Here is a 21585-nt window from a genome sequence, read left to right as displayed (position 1 = left end):
TTCGAAGATGTCTTCTCACAAAACCATCTGTCCAGACTGAACCGGTTGAGCTACGTCACCAACATCGACAGATAAGACTCTCACGAACATTTAGCATTCTTGTTTTGCTCTACGATGCACACAAGCTTCTGAGTCGTCGCTGGAAGGTAACTCAGTATCAGGGACATAAAAATTGCACAACGTGAATAGGGTGATGAGGAGGAGTCTACCATGTCCGTAAGCGACTTTATCAATTTTCCAGATTCAGGTTCACTAACATGTTTTACTATTGACAGCCACAGCTGATTTCAGGATTGTATATTGATTTGCTCTCCTTTTTAAATATGTGTAATCTGATGTATTTGTTTCAGTCGCTGAATTGTTTAAGTATTCACACCCGAGTCAATACTGTGTAGAAGCCCTTTTGGCAGGGATTACAGCTGTGTCTTTCACACCTGGATTGTGCGACATTTGGCCAGTATTCTTTTCAAAATTCTGTGAAATTGGTTGTTGATCATTGCTAGACAACCATTTTCAGGTCTTGCCATAGATTTTTAAGTAGATTTGTCTGAATACTTTCCGAATGCACTGTACACCACACACATCTTAAAAAAAAAATATATATACCCCTCCCCTAATTGGAGTAAACTAATGAACAACACTTAGGGTTCTACTTCCAGATTATACATACTATATAAATGTACACAATCTATTTTACAATAGTTAACTTTCATTTGTTTTTACTTCTATCCTTCAGCTACCCTCAACCCCTCCCATCTATTTCTGAGGACCATCCAGTTTGATTTCTATTTGCCATATATTGTTAACTGTGCTCTCACACAAAAGTTCTGAACCTACTGTATATACATTTCACACACACAGTATATTTTACATGAGTTAATCTTATTAGTCCCACCCTTCAGCTCCACTCAACCCCTCCCATCTAGCTCTTAACACCATCCATACTGGATTTCTATTTACCATACATTTTTCAACTGTGCTGTGATGTTTAAATGCTTTATGATATACCCCCCCCCCCCCCAGGAATTTGTCTGGTCTATTTATGATATCTTTACTCCACTGACACCGTTGCCGTTAGTTTAACTGATGTTGCACAACACAGCAGTTCCTCTGCCTGAGTCTTAAATTGATCTTGTGGTCTTGAGACCACACAAATACTCATCTGGGTTGGGTCTTAGGGCCTAACCTAATGTCTTTATCTGGATTTTGTGGACTGTTGTTGAATCTATTCCCTCAGCTTAAATGTAGATTTTTCTGTAGTCTCTCATGATCGAGCAGCTGGCCAGTGTGTGCGTAAATCTGGTCCTGGGTTCCGAGATGAACATTTCTGCAAATCAACATGACGAGAGCTTGGTACTGTAAGGTTCTATCTGCGTTTTTGTCAACATTTTATTATTGACATTAGCCTTGTTCTGTCCAATGTTCTCTACCTATATAATACTCTAAATACCCCCAATTCATGTTGTTAAGTTCAAAAGAATACAAGATAAAACAAACCAAAGAGGGTTCAGAATTATAAAGCCAATTATCTCAGAATAATCTTTTTGCAGATAGAACCTTGTCTCAAGCTCCCAATGACTTGATTTAGCTTTGAAGCTGCCCTTAAAGAATGAATCTGGTTCAGCTTTCTGTGATCTTTTCTGGTCATTCTGTATATTCAGACTTTGAAGCAGTTAATGACACATTTAGGGCCAGGAGTTTTTCCTGAGCATGTGACCTGACCCAAACCATATAATGTATGATTCTGGTCATTGAGATCTGTGTCTGGAAGTATTTTTTCCTCAAGCTTCAAAGATGGTCATTTCGGAACCATTTACTAATCCATAGAATAGTCCTATGGAGGAAGGATTGTTGACAATTTTAATCAAAAAGTATAAGGGATAAACGCCGAAATTCTGTACATTTCCTTGGAAGTAATGGATGACACAGCGGGATGAGGCGGAGCCCAGTCCCTTTGCGGAGTTAATTTTTCCAAGGTAATGTACAGAATGGAGGCATTTGTCCCACTTATACCACAGTTGCCAAAGAAAAACATGAAAGCACACATTTATCAGTATAAATACTTCCCCCTCCCCCGTTGATATTTTCAGTTCTATAATCAAATTCATACTTTCTCATCTTTTAGTTGCTAGAGATGCGATCCAGTCGTTCGATTACATACCTTGAAAAATGTAGATGCTACAAAGCAAACATTTGGGTCATTTGAAGCTTCACCGCTTGCTCTGTAATGAGTATTATTTTGATTTCAATTAAAAAAAACATTTACATTAATTTATGAATATTGAAAAATAAATAGGCACATGCTAAAATATTGCTGAACATAATATACTCTACGTGCATATCAAAGTTCCAGAATGGGATCTCTGCTAGTTTAAAAGTTATGGCCCATTTTTTTACAGAGAAATTGGCATAGTAGGCAATGTAACCAATAACAGCCCTCCTTTTACAATACTTGTATCATTGCACATCCCGCAAATTACCAGCAGAGGGTGACCATTTTCACATTCACTCTTGGAAAATGCTTACAAATTGGATCTTAACTTTGAAAGTAGCATAGATGCCGTTAGAAAATATTAAACAACTAGCCAAATTAAACATTTTTAGAAAATACTACTCATATTACAGAGCAAGCTGTAAAGCTTAACATGACACCAATGTTTGCTTTGTAGCACCTACAGATTAAACACTATGGAGTCTTAAACTTGGATCAATTATTTCTCAATTATGCTTTTAGATACAAATGTCATTTCAACACTCTTTCCTCAAATTACTGTTCTATGGATTGCATTGTGTGAATCATGGTCTTTGTTGTTCTGGGTTTCGGGAGGAATCACACGTGTGACACACTTCGAAGACACTCCTTCCTGTATGAGGTCACCATGGCCTAGCTAGCAACTGATCCAAATCAATTGTGCCCAATACTGTACTTATAAAAACAACATCTATACATAACCAAACATCATAATATGTCCTGTAACACATCCTCTTAGTAGTTCATCCTCAAGGAAGACCCCAAAGAGAAAGGCTTTAGATAGTAAAACACATTTATTGAGTAGAGAAAAGGATTAACCGGAAGCTGCACTTGTTTCTGCACCGCTAAAGATCCATTCAATTTACCTCAGTAGCAGCATGTGCAACAACTTCCTGGTAAATAGAGAATGTTAACACTCGATAATCCATTCTGCTCTTCTAGGAAAAACAGTACACAGCACAGCGGGCTGGGACAGAGAACGAGAAAGAGAGGAGCACCATATACATTAAAGCTTTTAAAAATCAACAAGTCCAACTCTGACCTAAAACAAAAACAACTGTAAGATCAGGCAGTCAGCAAGCACCTTCCCAATGGATAGAAAAATGCAACAAAATAAAAAAGAAGAGCTCTCTTTCGGCTGGGGAAGGCATATGTGTCTGAAGACGGGGTTTGGAATATGGAGAAATCGGGGGTTGGAATATGGAGAAATCGGGGGTTGGAATATGGAGAAATCGGGGGTTGGAATATGGAGAAATCGGGGGTTGGAATATGGAGAAATCGGGGGTTGGAATATGGTTGGAGGAGTGCTCATGCGTGCACCTCCTTGGCCATTGGGGGTGGATGTTGTAACCATGGTATGTTCTGTGCTTCAATGACAGAATTGAGAGGTACCCTTTTCACACTACTGAGCCAAGCCGAACTGAGCTGAATTGGGATGGACTGGTTCTGCATCCGCCATTGGTACACAGTATGTTCAGGTCAGCACGATAATGCTAAGGGTAGGGGTTTTGCGGGTCGACTTTTAACTGTGCTTTATTGGACAAGGATAGGTATGTGGACTGTGCTTCATGTTGTGTGCCTCTCTCCCCACATCCCTGTATCCCACGCAGCTGTGTGCATTCAATTGTTTGGCCACCATTGGGTTACTGATTAATTCAAGTCCAAGTTTAGTAATAATACTGCAGGCACCGCAAACTGAGCAAGAAGAGCGGATAATGTTATAAAATATGGGATTAGTAGAAAAAAAAGACAACTCCCCATAGTTGAGGGGAATAGCCTGTTCTTTTAAACAAAGTATTTCATTGGTTGTGGCTGAGGTGAGTTACTCAAACACACAATGTAAAGCACTTGGAGGCTTGATGGAAAGCGCCTTCAATAAATGCAATCAACCCATTCATTACTAAAAATACATGTCATATCAGGAGTTAAATGGACACGTGAAACCCATGTGTTTTCTGACAGCTTACAGCATGTTTTTGTACAGGAAAAATATGTTTTGTTAAAGTTAAGAAAAAAAAGTACTTATAAAGGCAAATAAAGTCTTACTGAAGGGCGTTGTTGACTTGGGTATTGTGCTCCTTTGGTAGTAAAGCTGCCCCCTAACTCCATTGGTCGACAGCAGGAGAGACAAAATCTCTCAAGAGCCTCGAACTAAAAATAGGGTCCTTGTCCGTTTTGGTCCTTCAGTCTCTCTCCCCCCTTTTATGTCCTCTCTGCGGTCTCTGTCATTCGTTCTGGTTTGTATTCATTAGGCACCAAATGGAAGAAAACAGTCTGAAACAGGGTGGGGCTTCCTGATATTGTTCAATAAGAAATGCTTGTTTTTGTTTTCCGTTTTCACATGTTTTAAAACATTTTCCATTGCATGCCCTAATAAATATGACCCAGGTGTTTTTGGATGTTTGCATCTCTCACGTGATGAGGCAGCAGTTGATATAGCGTGGCCCCAGTCTTCTCTTCAAGACTCCCTTTCTCCTCTTGGGGTTCAGGATAGCGATAATGGCCTCATCAAACACAGTTTTCAGTCCTTTCTGGGTGAGAGCCGAGCATTCCACGTAGACACATGCACCAATCTGGAGAGGAACAGGCTGTCACTCAAAACTATCAACATAGGGTTATAACCTCATCACCAAGCTAGCTTGGGGAGGAAGTCTTGTGTGTGAGACTCAATCAACAAATGCCCAAAACGGAATATATACAAGCTTTATAATAATTTTAATACAGAATTGGTTTGACGAGGGACAGACCATCTGTGTAAAGTAAGGTAGACCACTTGTCTCTCCTACACACTAAACATTATTTCTAACCTCCCTCCTGGCCCCACAGTGGTACGTACCTCCTTGGCTAGCTTCTGGCCCTGCTCTGTGGTGATGGGTTTTTCCTTCATGTCATTCAGTTTGGCAATGGTCTTGGGGTCATCACGCAGGTCAATCTGAAACAGGGAGAGACAACATTTCCAATCAGCACAGCCAATCAGAAAGGCAGCAGATAAGTTATTCACTCAAAAGAAGCAACCTGTTCATTCAACTACCCACTGAGCACACCACATCATTTCAACGCAAATAATTTGGTAATATTTAGTTAATACGTTGATCAATGAGATTACAACCTATTTTCACCCAAAAGTTTGGGAATTTAACAATGTGTTATGACCATCCTTTCAACCATCAAAAACCACAACCAAATTCTCAATGTCAGATTTTTGGTTTAATTCTCTCACAAATTGTTATTGCTGCACTTTCAACCATTTAAAAACCAAAAGTTCAAAAGGGAATAATGTCAGATATTTCGTTTATTTATACAACAACATTATAAAGAATATCTTTGTTGCAGTAACCTCAATGTGTCCATAGTGTTTTACTCATTTAAAAAGTTTTTAAAAATACTGTTACATTAGTTTGTAAAATAGCCTTAAACTGAAGGCTATTTACTGGATTACAAAAATGTTACATTTTGTTTGGTTAACAACACAAGCAAACATTTAAAAGGAGATGCATTTACTGCTTAGATAGTTCCATTTGTTCCACCGAGTCTGGCTTTAATTCCAGTTTGTCTAAAATTAATAATTGATGTCCTGAATTCACATCTCCATTTCAAACAAAAATGTATGTAAAAAAATAGGACTAGAACAGCACAAACTTAAAATGCAGTTTGATTGGATTTTGGATTTTTTTATTAACTTTTCTATTCCATTTGAAATTAACCAAAGCTTGAAACCCTGTATTGTCTATTTTCAGTTGAATTTAAACCTAACCTTTGGAATGGATTTGAACGCAACAATGAATCTATTAAGTGGCGATTTCTCAATCACTCACATGATTGGTAACAGTCAGTGGCAAATATCAAAGCTAAGCAGAGCTGGACTAGATGGGAGACCAAATGGATCTTCTTCCCCATTTTCAAAGAGCACCCCACATTTGACTTCAATTACCAAAGAGGTGCTCTTCCTCCGTTTCACGATTCTTCTATGGAGTTTCACTGTATTATTCAAACAGACAATGTTTCAAACAGACAACCTTATTTTCATTTTATCTTTATTTAACTAGGCTAGTCAGTTTAGAACAAATTCTTATTTTCGATGACGGCCTAGGAACAGTGGGTTAACTGCCTTGTTCAGGGGCAGAACGACAGATTTTTACCTTGTCAGCTTGGGGATTCGATCTTGCAGCCTTTCGGTTACTAGTCCAACGCTCTAACCACTAGGCTACCTGCCGCTCCTACACTCTAACTACTAGGCTGCCTGCCGCCCCTACACTCTAACCACTAGGCTACCCTGCTGGTTCTCTATTATATTATTCCGTCATATGTTTTTGTGATTGAATTCAACCATGAGGCATTTGTCCCTTCATTTTCTTTTGAGTGCAGAACACACACACACAATCCACGCTCAGTCACGCTGTTCCCCTCTTACTAACACCCAATATGAGGCCAGGCACCACAGGCTGCATTTTTACATTTTTTGATTTGTTGGTATTTTGGTCCATTAATATTAGTATTTAAAAAAAGTAAACATATACATTTATCAAGTTTTTTAAACGTGTATTTCTTTAGTTTGTCATACCACCGTCCACTACATTTGAACCACTTTAAAATGGACATACATCAACAACGTCAAAGCTCACTATATTAAATTACAGAATTTAAAAGCCCATTTCATAGAGAATGTTACAAACTGGACTATATTTGGTAACTTACTTTCAAGAGATGGTGTTTGGTAGTCTGAATTCAGTGTACTTGTCCTTAACTCCCATTTCCCGAAAGTCAGACTTTTCCGACACGCCAACTCATTTCTTAGCTTCAGAAGCATCTGCATTCAGCAACTTGTGTGGTTATCTTTAGATATATTCTCCAGACTTGCCAAGAGAATTTTTGATATGTTGTAAATAATATACTACCGTTCAAAAGTTTGGGGTCACTTTGGGGTCAAATGTCCTTGTTTGGGAAAGAAAAGCTATTTTTTTGCCCATTTTAAAATAGCAAATTGGTCAGAAATACAGTGTAGACAGTCATTTACAACATTAACAATCATAGCTGGAAACAGCTGTTTTTAATGGTATATCTACATAGGCGTACAGAGATCCATTATCAGCAACCATCACTCCAGTGTCCCAAAGGCACGTTGTTAGCTAATCCACGTTTATTATTTTAAAAGGCTAATTGATCATTAGAAAATCCTTTGCAATTATGTTAACACAGCTGAAAACTGTTGTCCTGATTTGAAGAAGCAATACAACTGGACTTCTTTAGACTAGTTGAGTATCTGGAGCATCAGCATTTGTGGGTTCGATTACAGGCTCAGAAACAAAGAACTTTCTTCTGAAACCCGTCAGTCTATTCTTGTTCTGAGAAATGACGGCTATTCCATGCGAGAAATTGCCAAGAAACTTAAGATCTCATACAACGCTGTGTACTACTCCCTTCACAGAACATCGCAAACTGGCTCTAACCAGAATAGAAAAAGTGGGAGGCCCCGGTGCACAACTGAGCAAGAGGACAAGTACATTAGAGTGACTCGTTTGAGAAACAGACGCCTCACAAGTCCTCATCTGGTAGCTTCATTAAATAGTAACCGCAAAACACCAGTGTCAACGTCAACAGTGAAGAGCTGACTCCAGGATGCTGGCCTTCTAGGCAGAGTTCCCTCTGTCCAGTGTCTGTGTTCTTTTGCCCATCTTAATCTTTTCTTTTTATTGGCCAGTCTGAGATATGGCTTTCTCTTTGCAACTCTGCCTAGTAGGCCAGCATCACAGAGTTGCCTCTTCATTGTAGAGAGAGTGCTTTTTGGCAATCTCCAAGTGGGCTGGCATGTGCCTTTTACTGAGGAGTGGCTTCTGTCTGGCCACTCTACCATAAAGGCCTGATTGGTGGAGTGCTGCAGAGATAGTTGTACTTTTGAAAGGTTCTCCAATCTCCACAGAGGAACTCTGGAGCTCTGTCAGAGTGACCATCGAGGTTTTGGTCACCTCCCTGACTAAGGCCCTTCTCCCCCGATTGCTCAGTTTGGCCGGGCGGCCAGCTCTAGGAAGAGTCTCGGGGTTCCCAACTTCTTCAATTTAAGAATAATGGAGGCCACTGTGTTCTTGGACCTTCAATGCTGCAGAATTTTTTTGGCACCCTTCCCCAGATCCGTTCCTTGACACAATCCTGTCTCGGAGCTCTACGGACAATTCCTTCGACCTCATGGCTTTATTTTTGAACATGCACTGTCAACTGTGGGACCTTATATAGACAGGTGTGTGCCTTTCCAAATCAAGTCTAATCTGAATTTACCGTAGGTGGACTCCAATCAAGTTGTAGAAACATCAAGGATGATCAATGGAAACAGGATGCACCTGAGCTCAATTACGAGTCTCATAGCAAAGGGTCTGAATTCTTATGTAAATAAGGCATCTGTTTCTTATTTTATCAATTTGAAAACATTTAAACTAGAAATCAGATTTACCTAGCTCAGTGGAGACCCTACGAACCTTAAGGGTTAACCAATCCTGTGAACAGGTTAGGCAACTCAGGTGTCTATACTTAGTTAGCACACTTACTTAGCACAGTTAGATAAGATGGAAGTTTATGAAGTAGGGCCAAATGTAGAGATCTACAGGTTTTTAGCGAAGTCCAGCCAACCTTTTGATACAGGATTCAGTGATGTGAATCAAAACTGTCGCCTGTAACAAAACAAAGGGCACTATGGGAGATGGCATCTGAACTTTTAAGAGTAGCAGCACATTTGATAAGTAATCAAGAACATATGAAAAAGGTTGACTGAATACTTTTCTTCCTCCTGCTTAGAGAAAGGCGCAATCTGTTTCTGTAGAAAAAGCCAACTTTAAATCTTAGCTTCTTAACCAGCTCATCCATATGGTTTTTAAAACGTCAAATCCACACCAATCCAAATGCCTAAGTATTTATATGCGGGACACGTTCGATTGGAGAACCATCTAATGGAGTGAACATGTAGTTCATCTGTAACATTCTCGCTAGAGTTTAAAAACATGCATTTTGTTTTGCTCTTATTAAGCACAAGCTTTACAAATCTGAGGTCTGTCACTAAGATAATCGTGAAACCAAGAACAGGCGTCGGAGCTCAGGCCTACCGAGGACAACTTATTCAAGAAAATAGCGTGATCAACCGTATCAAAAGCCTTTCATACGAAATGTGCTGCTTTGTTTGTCAGTGTCTAAAGCGTTGACAAGATCATTAACAACTAAAGTGGTTGCTGTAATAGCACTATGCCCAGGCCTAAACCCTGATTGGTTTAAATTCTAAATACATTTCTCAGATAAAAAGAGCAAAGTTGTACATTTACCAAGGATTCATGAATCTTAGCTAGACACGAAAGCCTTGAAAATGGGGTGATAATTGTTAAGAGCTCTACTTTCTCCACCCTTATGGAGCGGCAGCACAAAAGCGGATTTACATACTTTTGGAATATTTCCTGATAACAATGGTAAATAAAACATTTGGGTTATTGGGCCAACAACGATGGGCGCTGCACACTTAAGCGGACCAGGATCCAATTGGCCGGCCCCTGTGGATTTCTTGTCTATTGCTAGCAAAGCATCCGGGGGTTATTTTTCTGTAAATAGCCTAAAATAAAAGCTTCAACTCAAAGTTTCCCCTATCAGCGCCCAGCCCAATATCATTGTGAATAATCTTAGAAGTGATTTCAAAGAGAGAGCCCGCTGAAATAAAATGGTGATTTAAACGCATTTAATGAGATATTGCCTCATTTGCACATTTTAATACATTATTTCAGAAAAATGGTAATACAAAAGTCTTATTTGTGTCTACATTCAACTGGTAAAAGTGAATCGTTATATGATTAAGGGGAGAGAAAAAAAATGACCCTACTTTACCCCGCACATGCCCAACTGATACGTGTAACAAACTCTTTATTGAGACAAACATTCATGAACACTTCTGTGGTAGTGTTTGATTTGTAGCTCTGGTCATCTGTGAATTGATTGGGTCCATATCAGTATGCAGTGTGAGAATGTGAGTTACGGTGGGACTGATAAGAGAAGTAAATATCAGCTGAAAGAACGATAAACCACAGACCCACTCCACTAAACTCACCATCACCAATATGGACATTTTCTATTTCTGGTGGCCAGGGAATTGCTGGCAGAGGGACACCCATACGTGTGGTTTGATCTTTTGGAAAGTATTTGAGAGTTACTAAATGAAAAAGTTAAATTTACTCTTACTATTAAGTTCCATCTACTTTTGAATGATTCAGAACTATACACCTATATTTCTTCATGCATGTTCGTGAATGGTCTTAAGAATTAAATAAACCAGAGTACAGTACATTTAAGTGGAGGCTCAGTTTTATAATCCACCTCCCCTGTCAATGTGAAGTAGGGCGTGAGAATGAGTAGGGTGGATGAGGACAGCACATGCCAGGTGAATACAGTACACTCTGTGAAACTCAGCATGTGAAATGGCCAGGACAAAGTATAGATACAGGCTATGGGTGGGGTGGCTCACCTGCGTGCCTATGAGGAGGTAGGGGACACTTGGGGCATACTCCTGCAGCTCGGTGACCCACTCCTCCCTCACATTCTGGAAACTAGCCGGGTTGACCACAGAAAAGCAGATGAGGAAGACATCGGTCATGGGGTACGACAAAGGCCTCAAGCGGTCATAGTCCTCCTGGAAAAATGTAAGGGCGGGTAACAAGAGACACAGGAGAGGGAGAAGTTAGGGGAGGGGAACAAAGACACTGGGGAGAAAGAGAGCAACAGCCTTCCTTACATAATATCCACCAAAAGACTGCCACATCCTCAGAGTTAATACTCATGAATAATTAAACCGTAGGAAAAATGAGCTCCAAATGCAGCAATCTTTTCTTCTCCTCCTCACTGAGGCAGAGAGGAGAGCAAACTTATTCTATGCTTATCTACCGGACTTCACCATGCACAACACAGCACACTGCCAAGCTACCAGGCTGTTTTATGAGAACAATGAACACTTTTGTATGAAGGGAGTGATAAACATTTAGCCACTAGAATTTAGTTTTGAAATGGAGGGATGTGCCGATTTCTACAGATGACCATCAGACAGCAGCTCGTCTCTCTGTCTCTGACTGTGGCTATTGGGCATTATTTCACATTAGCAGTACTTTACAGGAAGCAGTGTGGAAGGCATCAGACAAACTGCCATCTCCGATAGGCCTCAGTTTATTGTGTGGCGCCAATAGCTAATTCACATATCCAACATGGTCCGGTCTGTGTAAATGAGATCAAGCATTTCCTCATTGCTCCCTGATACCCAATTCTGAGAGGATGTTCTTCTACATCACCCGGCACACTCTGAATGACCCGAGTTTATACATGCAGAGTGCACACATGAAGACTAGTTATGGTGATGGACGAGGTGGCAAGCTTGAAGGAAGTAAATCAATAGGTCTTAAAATCGTTAATATGACCGTCTGATTAGCTCAACAAACTAACTTAACATTGCTCAGGTAAAAAAACAGAAAAATCTAAGTGAATTCAATTCTGTGCACTGGATAATTAAGAAGTCTTGGACGACCTAGTGGCGATGCCACAATAGTGTCTGTTATTACCATTTGGGGGCGGTAGGTAATTTAGTGGTTAGAGCGCTGGGCCAGTAACCGAAAGGTTGCTGGATCGAAACCCCGAGCTGACAAGATAAAAATCTGTTGTTCTGCCCCTGAACAAGGCAGTTAACCCACTGTTCCACGGTAGGCCGTCATTGTAAATAAGAATTTGTTCTTAAATGACTTGCCTAGTTAAATAAATAAAGGTTATTGTGAGCGCAGTGGTTTCAAGAACTGATGGAAATAGAAATAGCCTTCATGAAGCCTAGCTGATATCTTACAGAAAATATGCTGATACTTCTGCTTTCTAGTCCATTTCAAACTGTTTGAGAATGCATGTAAAAATCTAGTTGCATTTGTCACATGCTTCGTAAACAACAGGTGTAGACTAACAGTGAAATGCTTACTTAGAGGCCCCTCCCAACAATGCAGAGTTAAAGAAAAGAGAAAGAAAAGTATTAAAATGTAATAAAAGTAATAATAAATACACAATGAGAACTCAAAGTATTCAGACCCCTTGACTTTTTCCACATTTTGTTACGTTACAGCCCCCCTCTCAATCTACACACAATGCCCCATAATGACAAAGCAAAAACAGGTGTAGACATTTTTACACATTTAGATTTTTTTTAAACTGATATTTACATAAGTATTCAGGCCCTTTACTCAGTATTTTGTTGAAGCACCTTTGGCAGCGATTACAGCCTCGGGTCTTCTTGGGTATGACGCTACAAACTTGGCACACCTGTATTTGGGGAGTTTCTCCCATTCTTCTCTGCAGATCCTCTCAAGCTCTGTCAGGTTCGATGGGGAGCGTCGCTGCACAGCTATTTTCAGGTCTCTCCAGAGATGTTCGATCTGGTTCAAGTCCGGGGTTCTGGTTGGGCCACTCAAGGACATTCAGAGTCTTGTCACGAAGCCACTACTGCGTTGTCTTGGTTGTGTGCTTAGGGTCGTTGTCCTGTTGGAAGGTGAACCTTCGCCCCAATCTGAGGTCCGGAGAGCTCTGGAGCAGGTTTTCATCAAGGAGCTCCCTGTACTTGCCCCGTTCATCTTTCCCTCGAATCCTGTATGATGCTGCCATCACCACGCTTCACCGTAGCGATGGTGCCAGGTTTCCTCCAGACGTGAGGCTAAAGAATTCAATCTTGGTTTATTCAGACCAGAGAATCTTGTTTGTTTCTCATGGTCTGAGTCCCTTTTGGCAAATACCAAGCAGGCTGACATGTGCCTTACTGAGGAGTGGCTTCCGTCTAGCCACTCTACCATAAAGGCCTGATTACTGGAGTGCTGCAGAGATGGTTGTCCTTCTGGAAGGTTCTCCCATCTCCACAGAGGAACTCTGGAGCTCAGTCAGAGTGACCATAGGGTTCTTGGTCACCTCTTTGACCAAGGCCCTTCTCCACCGATTGGTCAGTTTGGCCAGGTTGCCAGGTTGCCTTGATGGAAGGGTCTTGGTGGTTCCAAACTTCTTCCATTTAAGAATAATGGAGGCCACGGTGTTCTTGGGGACCTTTCAATGCTGCAGAAAGTTTTTGGTACCCCTCCCCAGATCTGGGCATCGACACAATCCTGTCTCGGAGCTCTAAGGACAATTCATTCGACCTCATGGCTTGGTTTTTGCTCTGACATGCACTGTCAACTGTGGGACCTTATATAGACAGGTGTGTGTCTTTCCAAATCATGTCCAGACAATTGAATTTACCACAGGTGGACTCCAATCAAGTTGTAGAAACATCAAGGATGATCAATGGAAACAGGATGCACCTGAGCTCAATTTCGAGTCTCATAGCAAAGGGTCTGAATACTTATGTAAATAAGGTATTTTTTTTGTTATATACATTTGCAAAAATTTCTACAAAAATGGAGAACATCATGTTTGTGAGGGTCTCATCTTTCAATTGAGTGGTCATAACAGTTTGTAGGCCAAAACGTTTGGATGCAACAGACGTTTTCTTGAGGAGACTGATTCTTCGGGATGTCTCATGATCTGACAAACACAGCTCTAGCTCTGCCACCTTTCACCGCATATGCAGAAGGATGCGGTGGATTGAGACGCAGTTAGGGTTGCAAAGGGTCGGACACTTTCCAGTAAATTTCTGGAATTCTCCCGGAAAGTAAGCCCTGGAATTTGGGGAATTTTACTTAAATTCATTAAAAAAAGTTAGCTTATAACAGTGAACCTTTTTTTGAGGGATACACATGAAGCAATTCTAGGTCTTGTGGCATTGTTTGGTTAAACTATCCCCAATTCAATGGAATTGCAACCCTCTGCATGCACAGTGCATTCTTCCATCACATGTACAGCTGATCTTGCACACTAATGAGATGCTATTGAGCCCACACTACTACACTGTCTGAGCCAAGGACTACATGCTTTCTGGTAAGTTTTGATTACAATACTGGGGTGAATGTATTTTATGACATACATGATTTTTTGTTAATTAGTAAAAGTAGCCTACAGCAAAGTGTGTTTAAATCATTTCTAACTTGTGGGTTTTAGCTTGCTTGAGCCTGATAACCGAGGAGTGTTAATTCACCCGTTTCCATACATGTTTCATTTTAAAACATTTCTCTCAAAAGAGCTGTTTAATCTAACTGTTTATCTGTTCATGGAATTGTAATTTTAAAACATTACTCATTTTTATTCTAATCTTTACATGAAATGCCAAGGGCACTATCTGATATGTAGAGACATTTCACTGCAGCTAATGTAGAAGGAAAAGCTGTGTACATTTGCAAATATTGTGCCAAATCATATGTGAAGAATGCAACAAAGGTGCAGAATCATCTGGCCAAGTGCATAAAGATCCCTCAGCGCTCACAACAAGCAACCTCTGACAAAAGTGAATCAGACACCTTATGGATAGCAACAGCTCATGGTCCTCCTGGAATCAGAAGTTTTCTTGATTCAATGGAGGAACGTAGTCAGAGAAATGCTGATGAATGTCTCGCTCAAGCTGTGTATGCAACTAGTTCACCTCTGATGCACACAGGCAATGTGTATTGGAAGAGATTTCTGAATATTCTTCGCCCAGCATGCACCCCTCCAACCAGACATGCTTTATCTACTCATTTGCTGGGTGCAGAGTTCAACAGAGTTCAAGTGAAGGTCAAGCAAATCATAGAGAAAGCAGACTGTATTGCAATCATCTCTGATGGGTGGTCAGTTGTTTGTGGGCAAAGAATAATTAACTACATCATCTCCACCCCTCAACCAGTATTCTACAAGAGCACAGACACAAGGGACAACAGACACACCAGTCTTTACATTGCAGATGAGCTGAAGGCAGTCATCAATGACCTTGGACCACAGAAGGTATTTGCACTGGTGACAGACAATGCTGCGAACATGAAGGCTGCTTGGTCTAAAGTGGAAGAGTCCTATCCTCACATCACACCCAATGGCTGTGCTGCTCATGCATTGAATCTGCTCCTCAAGAACATCATGGCACTGACAACAATGGATACACTCTACAAGAAAGCCAAGGTTAGGTATGTGAAGGGTCATCAAGTTATAGCAGCAATCTATCTCACCAAGCACAGTGAGAAGAATAGGAGCACCACATTGAAGCTGCCCAGCAACACCCATTGTTTCGCCAGTCTGCCCCATCAAGAGGATCCACCTGGATGACGTATTTTGGGAGAGAGTGGTAAGGAGCCTGAAACCTATAGCAGTAGCCATTGCACAGATTGAGGGAGACAATGCCATCCTGTCTGATGTTCAGACTCTGCTTGCAGATGTAAGAGAATAAATCTGTACTGCCCTGCCCACTTCATTGTTGCTCCAAGCAGAGGAAACTGCAGTTCTGAAATACATCAAAAAGCGTGAAGACTTCTGCCTGAAGCCCATACACGCCACAGCGTACATGTTGGACCCCAAGTATGCTGGCAAGAGCATCCTGTCTGGTGCAGAGATCAACAAGGCCTATGGTGTCATCACTACCGTGTCTCACCACCTTGGCCTGGATGAGGGCAAGGTTCTTGGCAGTCTGGCGAAGTACACTTCCAATCAAGGGCTTTGGGATGGAGATGCAATATGGCAGTCGTGCCAACATATCTCATCAGCCACCTGGTGGACCAGCCACCACCTTGCCTCCATCATCCTCCAAAACCCACCTCTGAGCGCAACTGGTCCTTGTTTGGGAACACACAAAACATGCAACAGGCTGACCAATACAAGGGTTGAAAAATTGGTGGTCATCTGGGAAATGTGAGGCTTTTTGAGCCTGACAACGAGCCATCCTCAACAAGGTTGGAAAGTGACAGTGAAGATGAGGCCTCAGAGTCTGATGTTCAAGAGGTGAACATTGAGGAAGTCCAGGGAGAAGACGTTGAAGCCTGAGAGGAAGACAACCAAAGCTTTAGTTTCTAGATTATCATTTTACAGATGTATGTTGAAAATGTTTTTGGGAAATGCGATGGATCATTGGGGATCATTCAATATTCCCTTTATTTTGTTGTTCAGTGAAATGATCCCATGTGAAGAGTCAACTCATTTAATTAAAGTTAAATTCGTAACAAATTATTTTATTATTTTTCTATTGGAAGGATGTAATAATTTGCAATTATGTCTACTTAAAATAAGGTAAAAGGTTTATGTTTGTCTCCAAATTATATGGTAAATATCCAATGCAAAACATTTAAATGGTATTAATATTAATTTGTATATATTCCCGTTAATTCCCACATATTCCTGTTAATTCCCATATCTGAATATTCCCCAAAATGTGCAACCCTAGACGCAGTCCATGCAAAAAAACAGATCTCTAGTTTAAACTGACAGATTTTGCTAGGGATTTTTTTATTATGTTAATTCGATTTCCACAGGGGAGCAGAAATTGCAGGCTAAGGGTTAAGAAACTAATAAAGGTACTCATGGCAGGGCATATTCCAACCACTCTCCCCATACGGGTTCTTACATTTCGATCAGGGCGAGGCTTTCTATGGCATTACTACTTGGCTGGGTATGTGATCTCAGCTGTAAGTGTGTCGAGTCACTGACATGACAGTCTATGTTATCAATGAGTCCCTCCTCCTCGTGCCTGGCAGCTGTGTCAGAGACGCCTGTTCCAACATAGCCACAAGGAGAATAACAAGCGCAGGCACTACGCTTCATGGCCCATCCTCAAAACTGTTTGAACACTGCACTGTAAAAAGGGTTACTGTGAATTGTACAGTAACTTACTGGTAGTTGGTTGCCAGCTAGTAACTGCATTTCATATTACAGTACTTCACGGCTCATCCTCAAAACTGTCTGAGCATTTACCAACACGGGGACTAAAGTGATAGTTCAGACTGAGGTATCCCATTCAAGGTGATTACATCACATGCCAAATAATGGAGCTTTAGACCTATGGTGGTCAACAGTGAAACAGTTTAAAACATCCATCAGCAACCTCTATCTAGCTGTAGTGTTCAAATGTGAATGACATGTCTAGTGCTGCCATTGGTGTTCAGCTGAGTGGAGAGGAACAAGGCCCCGTGGCAGCAGCAGAGCCCACTTTACTCTACCCCCTGCTGGGATGTCTAGGGGTCATATCTCAGGGAGGGTACAAAACCTAATGAGGCACTATACAAAACAAAAGGGGGGGTGGGCATGTGCAACTGAGTGTGAGGAGTGCGAGTGCAGGAGGGAGTGAGCAAATGAGAAACTGAGCGGCAAAAAAAAAGGGGAAGAGTGAGTAGAGAGAGCCCAGTGTTGCCATGGGTACAACAGCACTTAACATCCACTTCCTGCTTCCTCCTCCTATCCACAGCAGCAATGCTAGCTTTCTATGATTAGTGCATCAGCCAGGGAGGGGATGAATGAACAAATCAATAAAGCATATTCCATTCTGTTCCTTCTGTTCTTGGCCCACATGTTCAAGAGCTAAGAAATGTGACTGAACGTGTTACGTATAGATGTGTGAAATACACGGGTGGTGAAATAAGTGATACACAGACAAAATGAGAGGCTCATTTCCCCTCTCTTTGAGCAAATGGTTAATCATCTTCCCCTATGAAAAGGCTGACGATTCTGTGAGCTTCAGCTCTGCCAGGGGCATAAGTATTAAAAGGTCTTTGGAGCCAATAAAACATGTCTGATGCAGAGCAGAAGGTGGGGACTGTAGCAGGAGAGTGTGAATTAGCGGATGGGTGGCTGGGTTGGATGAGATTCCTCAACAGAGAGGGGTATAGTATTTAGCATTGCATCCCTCCATACCCCCAGCCCGAGCCTCCTACAGGGCTGTATTACAGGTTTCCAGAGCAGATTTGCAGTTTTTCACTCCCCACTCACTCTGTTTTTTCCCCCTCTGTCTCAGCCAGCCCCTCGGTCTCTCTCTATTCCCTCTTCCGGGTTTCCCTCCCTCTAGCACTCCCTTCTTTGATCAGATGCTGAAGCTATAAACATTACCAGCTGGCCTTGTGCTCAAGCATAAAGAGATCAGCCGAGGTGGAGCAGTGGAGGGGCTGCGTTTGAAGAGAAGTAACTACTCTCGGTGGCCTCTGCGCCCACAGTCGACATCTGGGAAACTTCTCAATTTCACAGACGGTCTGAATCAGAAAAAAAAAAAAAAGGCTCCAGACATGGAATTGCAATCAAACACCAAAGAGTAACAGAAAGCTGTGTGAAACACTACTGAAATGTAGTTTTAAGATCATATACTTCCTCCAAAGAATGATGGTTATGGTAGCCACAGATTCGAGTGGGAATAAATATTTGGGATTGTTGGGAGACAATAGCTAAACTATTCATGTACTTATATTTTATTAAATGAACAAACGGGCCTCGTAGTATTATTTCTCATCCTCAAAACCTTTTCACCCTTTCACCAGGTGAATAGTGTTTCAGTTCGGGACCTATTTGGACGGGTTCGGGGGAGAGTGTTATCAATTAGTCGCTGCATGTAACATGCCTTAACTTAAGACCCAGCTTGGAAAAACAGAGCTAGAGGTCTTAGAGGAGAAAGTGAGTGTGTGTTTACGCGAGAGCTTGCTGGACGGTGAGTGAAAATGTTATGGGTGTGCACATTTGACTGCGTGCTGCTGTGTACAGTGTGAGTTGAGTGATACACTTGCAGATTTGAATGCCACATTGTAAAGAACCAACCCATAAACAAGACAGTGACAACCTCCCTACTGGACATAGGACCCCTGTTCTCTACATAATAGACCTATTGAAAGGCTTAACTAGGCCTACCAACCACGGTCTATCACACACCAGACTGACTGGAAACTAGAGCAATGTGGAGAAATCCGTCACCTGTTGCCGTTTAGAGTGATCAGAATTTCAAGCTTGTGGGTGTGTCTAGAGCACCATTGGTTAACAGTGGGGGGAGCACATCGGGAGAGGGGGGGAGCACATCGGGAGAGGTTGTGTCCTTGGACGTGGCATGCTTGGCAACCAGCCAGAGTAAAAATAAACTCACTGTACCTGACCAGCTGTGTCATACAGTCCCAATAAGTACTGCTTTCCGCCAACGTTGACACTCACTGCAAAGCAATGAAAAAGGCTTGTTTAGAGAGAGACAGAGGGATCTCTTATCCCAAGTGGTTTTGATTATAGAAAACAGATGTATTCCTATGCAATCTGAGACAAAGAAAGTAGAAAATGTAAGCAGTGCACTACATTCAAACACACACTTCACCTTCCCCTGAACATTGGAATGTAGGGACTATTCAAACAAATTGGTATAGAGATTAAACTCATGCAACAGTAACTAGATTACCAGAGTGTCAGATTTTATTAGGAAGGATCAGGTAAATGGAAATGATTCAATTCGAGAACACACACACACACAGCCTAAATGTTCATGTAAGATCATGACATGTTCCTAAATCATTTTACCTGCATAATGGTCAAACACAGTGGGAACATACTCCTCTGGAAAGGCGTCGTTGGCATAGCTCATCAACAGACACGTTTTGCCCACAGCACCGTCTCCAACCACAACGCATTTCAACATAAGAGTACCAGTTCCGTTTGCCATGATGATCCTATCATTACCACCATCCTCCGACGCCCTGTTTTCCTGAGCTGCACGGAGATCCCCACACCACTGGCATTACCAGAGACGGAGACCAAATGCGCGACTCACCGAGACCAATGGAAACTCCATTTCTCCTTCCTCCTTGCTGCCGTCCAGTTTGCAAATGTGGCCGTAAAGGGGTTTTATTTCCACACTGCATACACAAAAAACACAGGCACTGTGCAGGGTGGCTATTTACCGGTTCAGCAAAGTCTAGAAAGTCCCAGTAGTCAAAACGGGTTCGCCCCAGTCCCCCGCCCTATCGTCGATGTATTTGCGAGACACGCGCTTGGAAGCCCGCTGTTCCCCAGTTCGCCCCTTGACTCTCGGTCCCTCGCCTAGTTTGCATTGGCACTATAGAAAAGGTGAGTTCGCTTGTTGTAGAGGCGGAGCTATATCTGAGACCAATGGGTTTTTGGTAAAAATCCATAGATTGTGGATGGTTTATATTGATATTATGCTTTAGGAAACTACTTGGCTATATTGTTGAGGTGTATCCAAATAGCCTTTGTTTCATCGTTATTACACTTGGTTTGCATCTTCAGACACAACATTTTAGTCATAGCCTATACCCTACGCATAATGGTGTTAAATCCAGAGACTTTCTCTATGGTTTTAGTCCTAATTAATCCCAAATGATGGCATAATTGCCCCAAATCATTAGCCTAAACAAAAGTATGACAATGTCATGATGACCTGAAGAGGGAGTGGAGAGAGTAGCGTGAGGATCTTGCAGATGGAAACACCACGGGGAGTGGATGCTGTGCAAATACAGTATGCAGGAAGAGAAGTCTCTGACTCTGTGTGGCACTTGGACAGGTGTGGGCTGTCTCCTTGAATTAGCGCACCCAGACCCATGATTTTCAAGGAGGAAGAACAAGCAAACAAACACACTTGCAAGCAAGCACACACACACACACACACACACACACCATTATCTGTTTGATAATGGTGGGAACAGCTGTATTGTTACACATGTTTGTCCCAGAAAACATATGTCCTGGACTTCTCTCTCCTACCCTATTTCCATTTGATATCATATGCCACATGTGCACAAATGCATACATTCTCCCACACAACATCCCTATACTTCATATCCACTTTGTTGATAGTCCCTAACCCGATTGTACAACTGTACAATCAGCATCAAGGGGCGTGGCTCCCCTGAGCTGCGAAGCTCTAGTTTTCAACCTCGAGTGTAGCGCTATCATATCGTTTGACAAGGGGCCTGTTCGTTTCGGATGGCCCGGTGCCCCGGGTGAATGGAGCATTTTGTTAAAACCAATGGAATGGTCTCAAATGTGTTAACTCCGTCCACCCGGGGCACCAGCCCATGCAAAAGGAACCCAGCCACTTGCTGTAGCTTTCACGTGACCAAACAATTACCTCATACTTGCTGTTCATAACATGTAGCATAGTAGGTGTTATGAACCAATCAGAGAAGATAAGTAACAGCATTTAGTCAAATTCCAAATGAGACTATCTGCATTGTTTTTATGTAATCTAATGAATACACATATAATGCATATATTAATTTGCTGTATATGTACTGTATATAAAACCTGTCTTCATTTCACAGAGCATCACTCTGTAGGCCTAAACTAGGCTACTGGTGTACGTTTGATGTTAGTAAGCTACATGAGTTCATTAGTGAGCTGCTGACCTGATTTCCCAGTGGATGACTTTAATATCAACTGTCTATTTGTAACCGGACTAGGTTTAAAGGTCAAGGTATCTATAAAAGACAGGGCTGCTGTCCCAG

At 41.7% G+C, this 21585-nt stretch overlaps 1 protein-coding gene across 2 annotated transcripts; it reads right to left on the bottom strand.

Moving 5' to 3' along the window:
* Positions 1-3026: 3026 nt before the first annotated feature.
* Positions 3027-20187, bottom strand: LOC139562354 (rho-related GTP-binding protein RhoQ-like). Of its 2 annotated transcripts, none has more exons than XM_071380028.1 (5): positions 19893-20187; positions 19229-19287; positions 10737-10901; positions 5088-5183; positions 3027-4824 (listed from the first exon to the last, which is right to left on the bottom strand). In XM_071380028.1, exons 1-5 carry the CDS (start codon positions 19981-19983, stop codon positions 4663-4665), a joined length of 573 nt encoding a protein of 190 aa, XP_071236129.1. In that variant the 5' UTR covers positions 19984-20187; the 3' UTR covers positions 3027-4662. The 2 variants fall into 2 exon arrangements, with proteins under 2 accessions (XP_071236129.1, XP_071236128.1); XM_071380027.1 differs by having other exon boundaries at positions 19643-20186.
* Between the last annotated feature and the right edge of the window lie 1398 nt (positions 20188-21585).

The sequence above is a fragment of the Salvelinus alpinus genome, chromosome 32 (genome assembly GCF_045679555.1).
Source record: "Salvelinus alpinus chromosome 32, SLU_Salpinus.1, whole genome shotgun sequence".
In the NCBI taxonomy this organism is placed as follows: Eukaryota; Metazoa; Chordata; class Actinopteri; order Salmoniformes; family Salmonidae; genus Salvelinus; species Salvelinus alpinus.
This window is presented reverse-complemented; position numbering and strand designations above follow the sequence as displayed.

What these genes read in the sequence shown, in the direction of transcription:
- LOC139562354 (XM_071380027.1), bottom strand. Translation starts at nt 19,784, where the DNA reads ATGGCAAACGGAACTGGTACTCTTATGTTGAAATGCGTTGTGGTTGGA. An exon ending in TGTGTTTGACCATTATGCAG is followed by an intron (nt 19,288 to 19,642) that starts GTAAAATGATTT and finishes ATTGCTTTGCAG; the next exon opens with TGAGTGTCAACGTTGGCGGA. An exon ending in ACCTCCTCATAGGCACGCAG is followed by an intron (nt 5,184 to 10,736) that starts GTGAGCCACCCC and finishes TCCCTGTTTCAG; the next exon opens with ATTGACCTGCGTGATGACCC.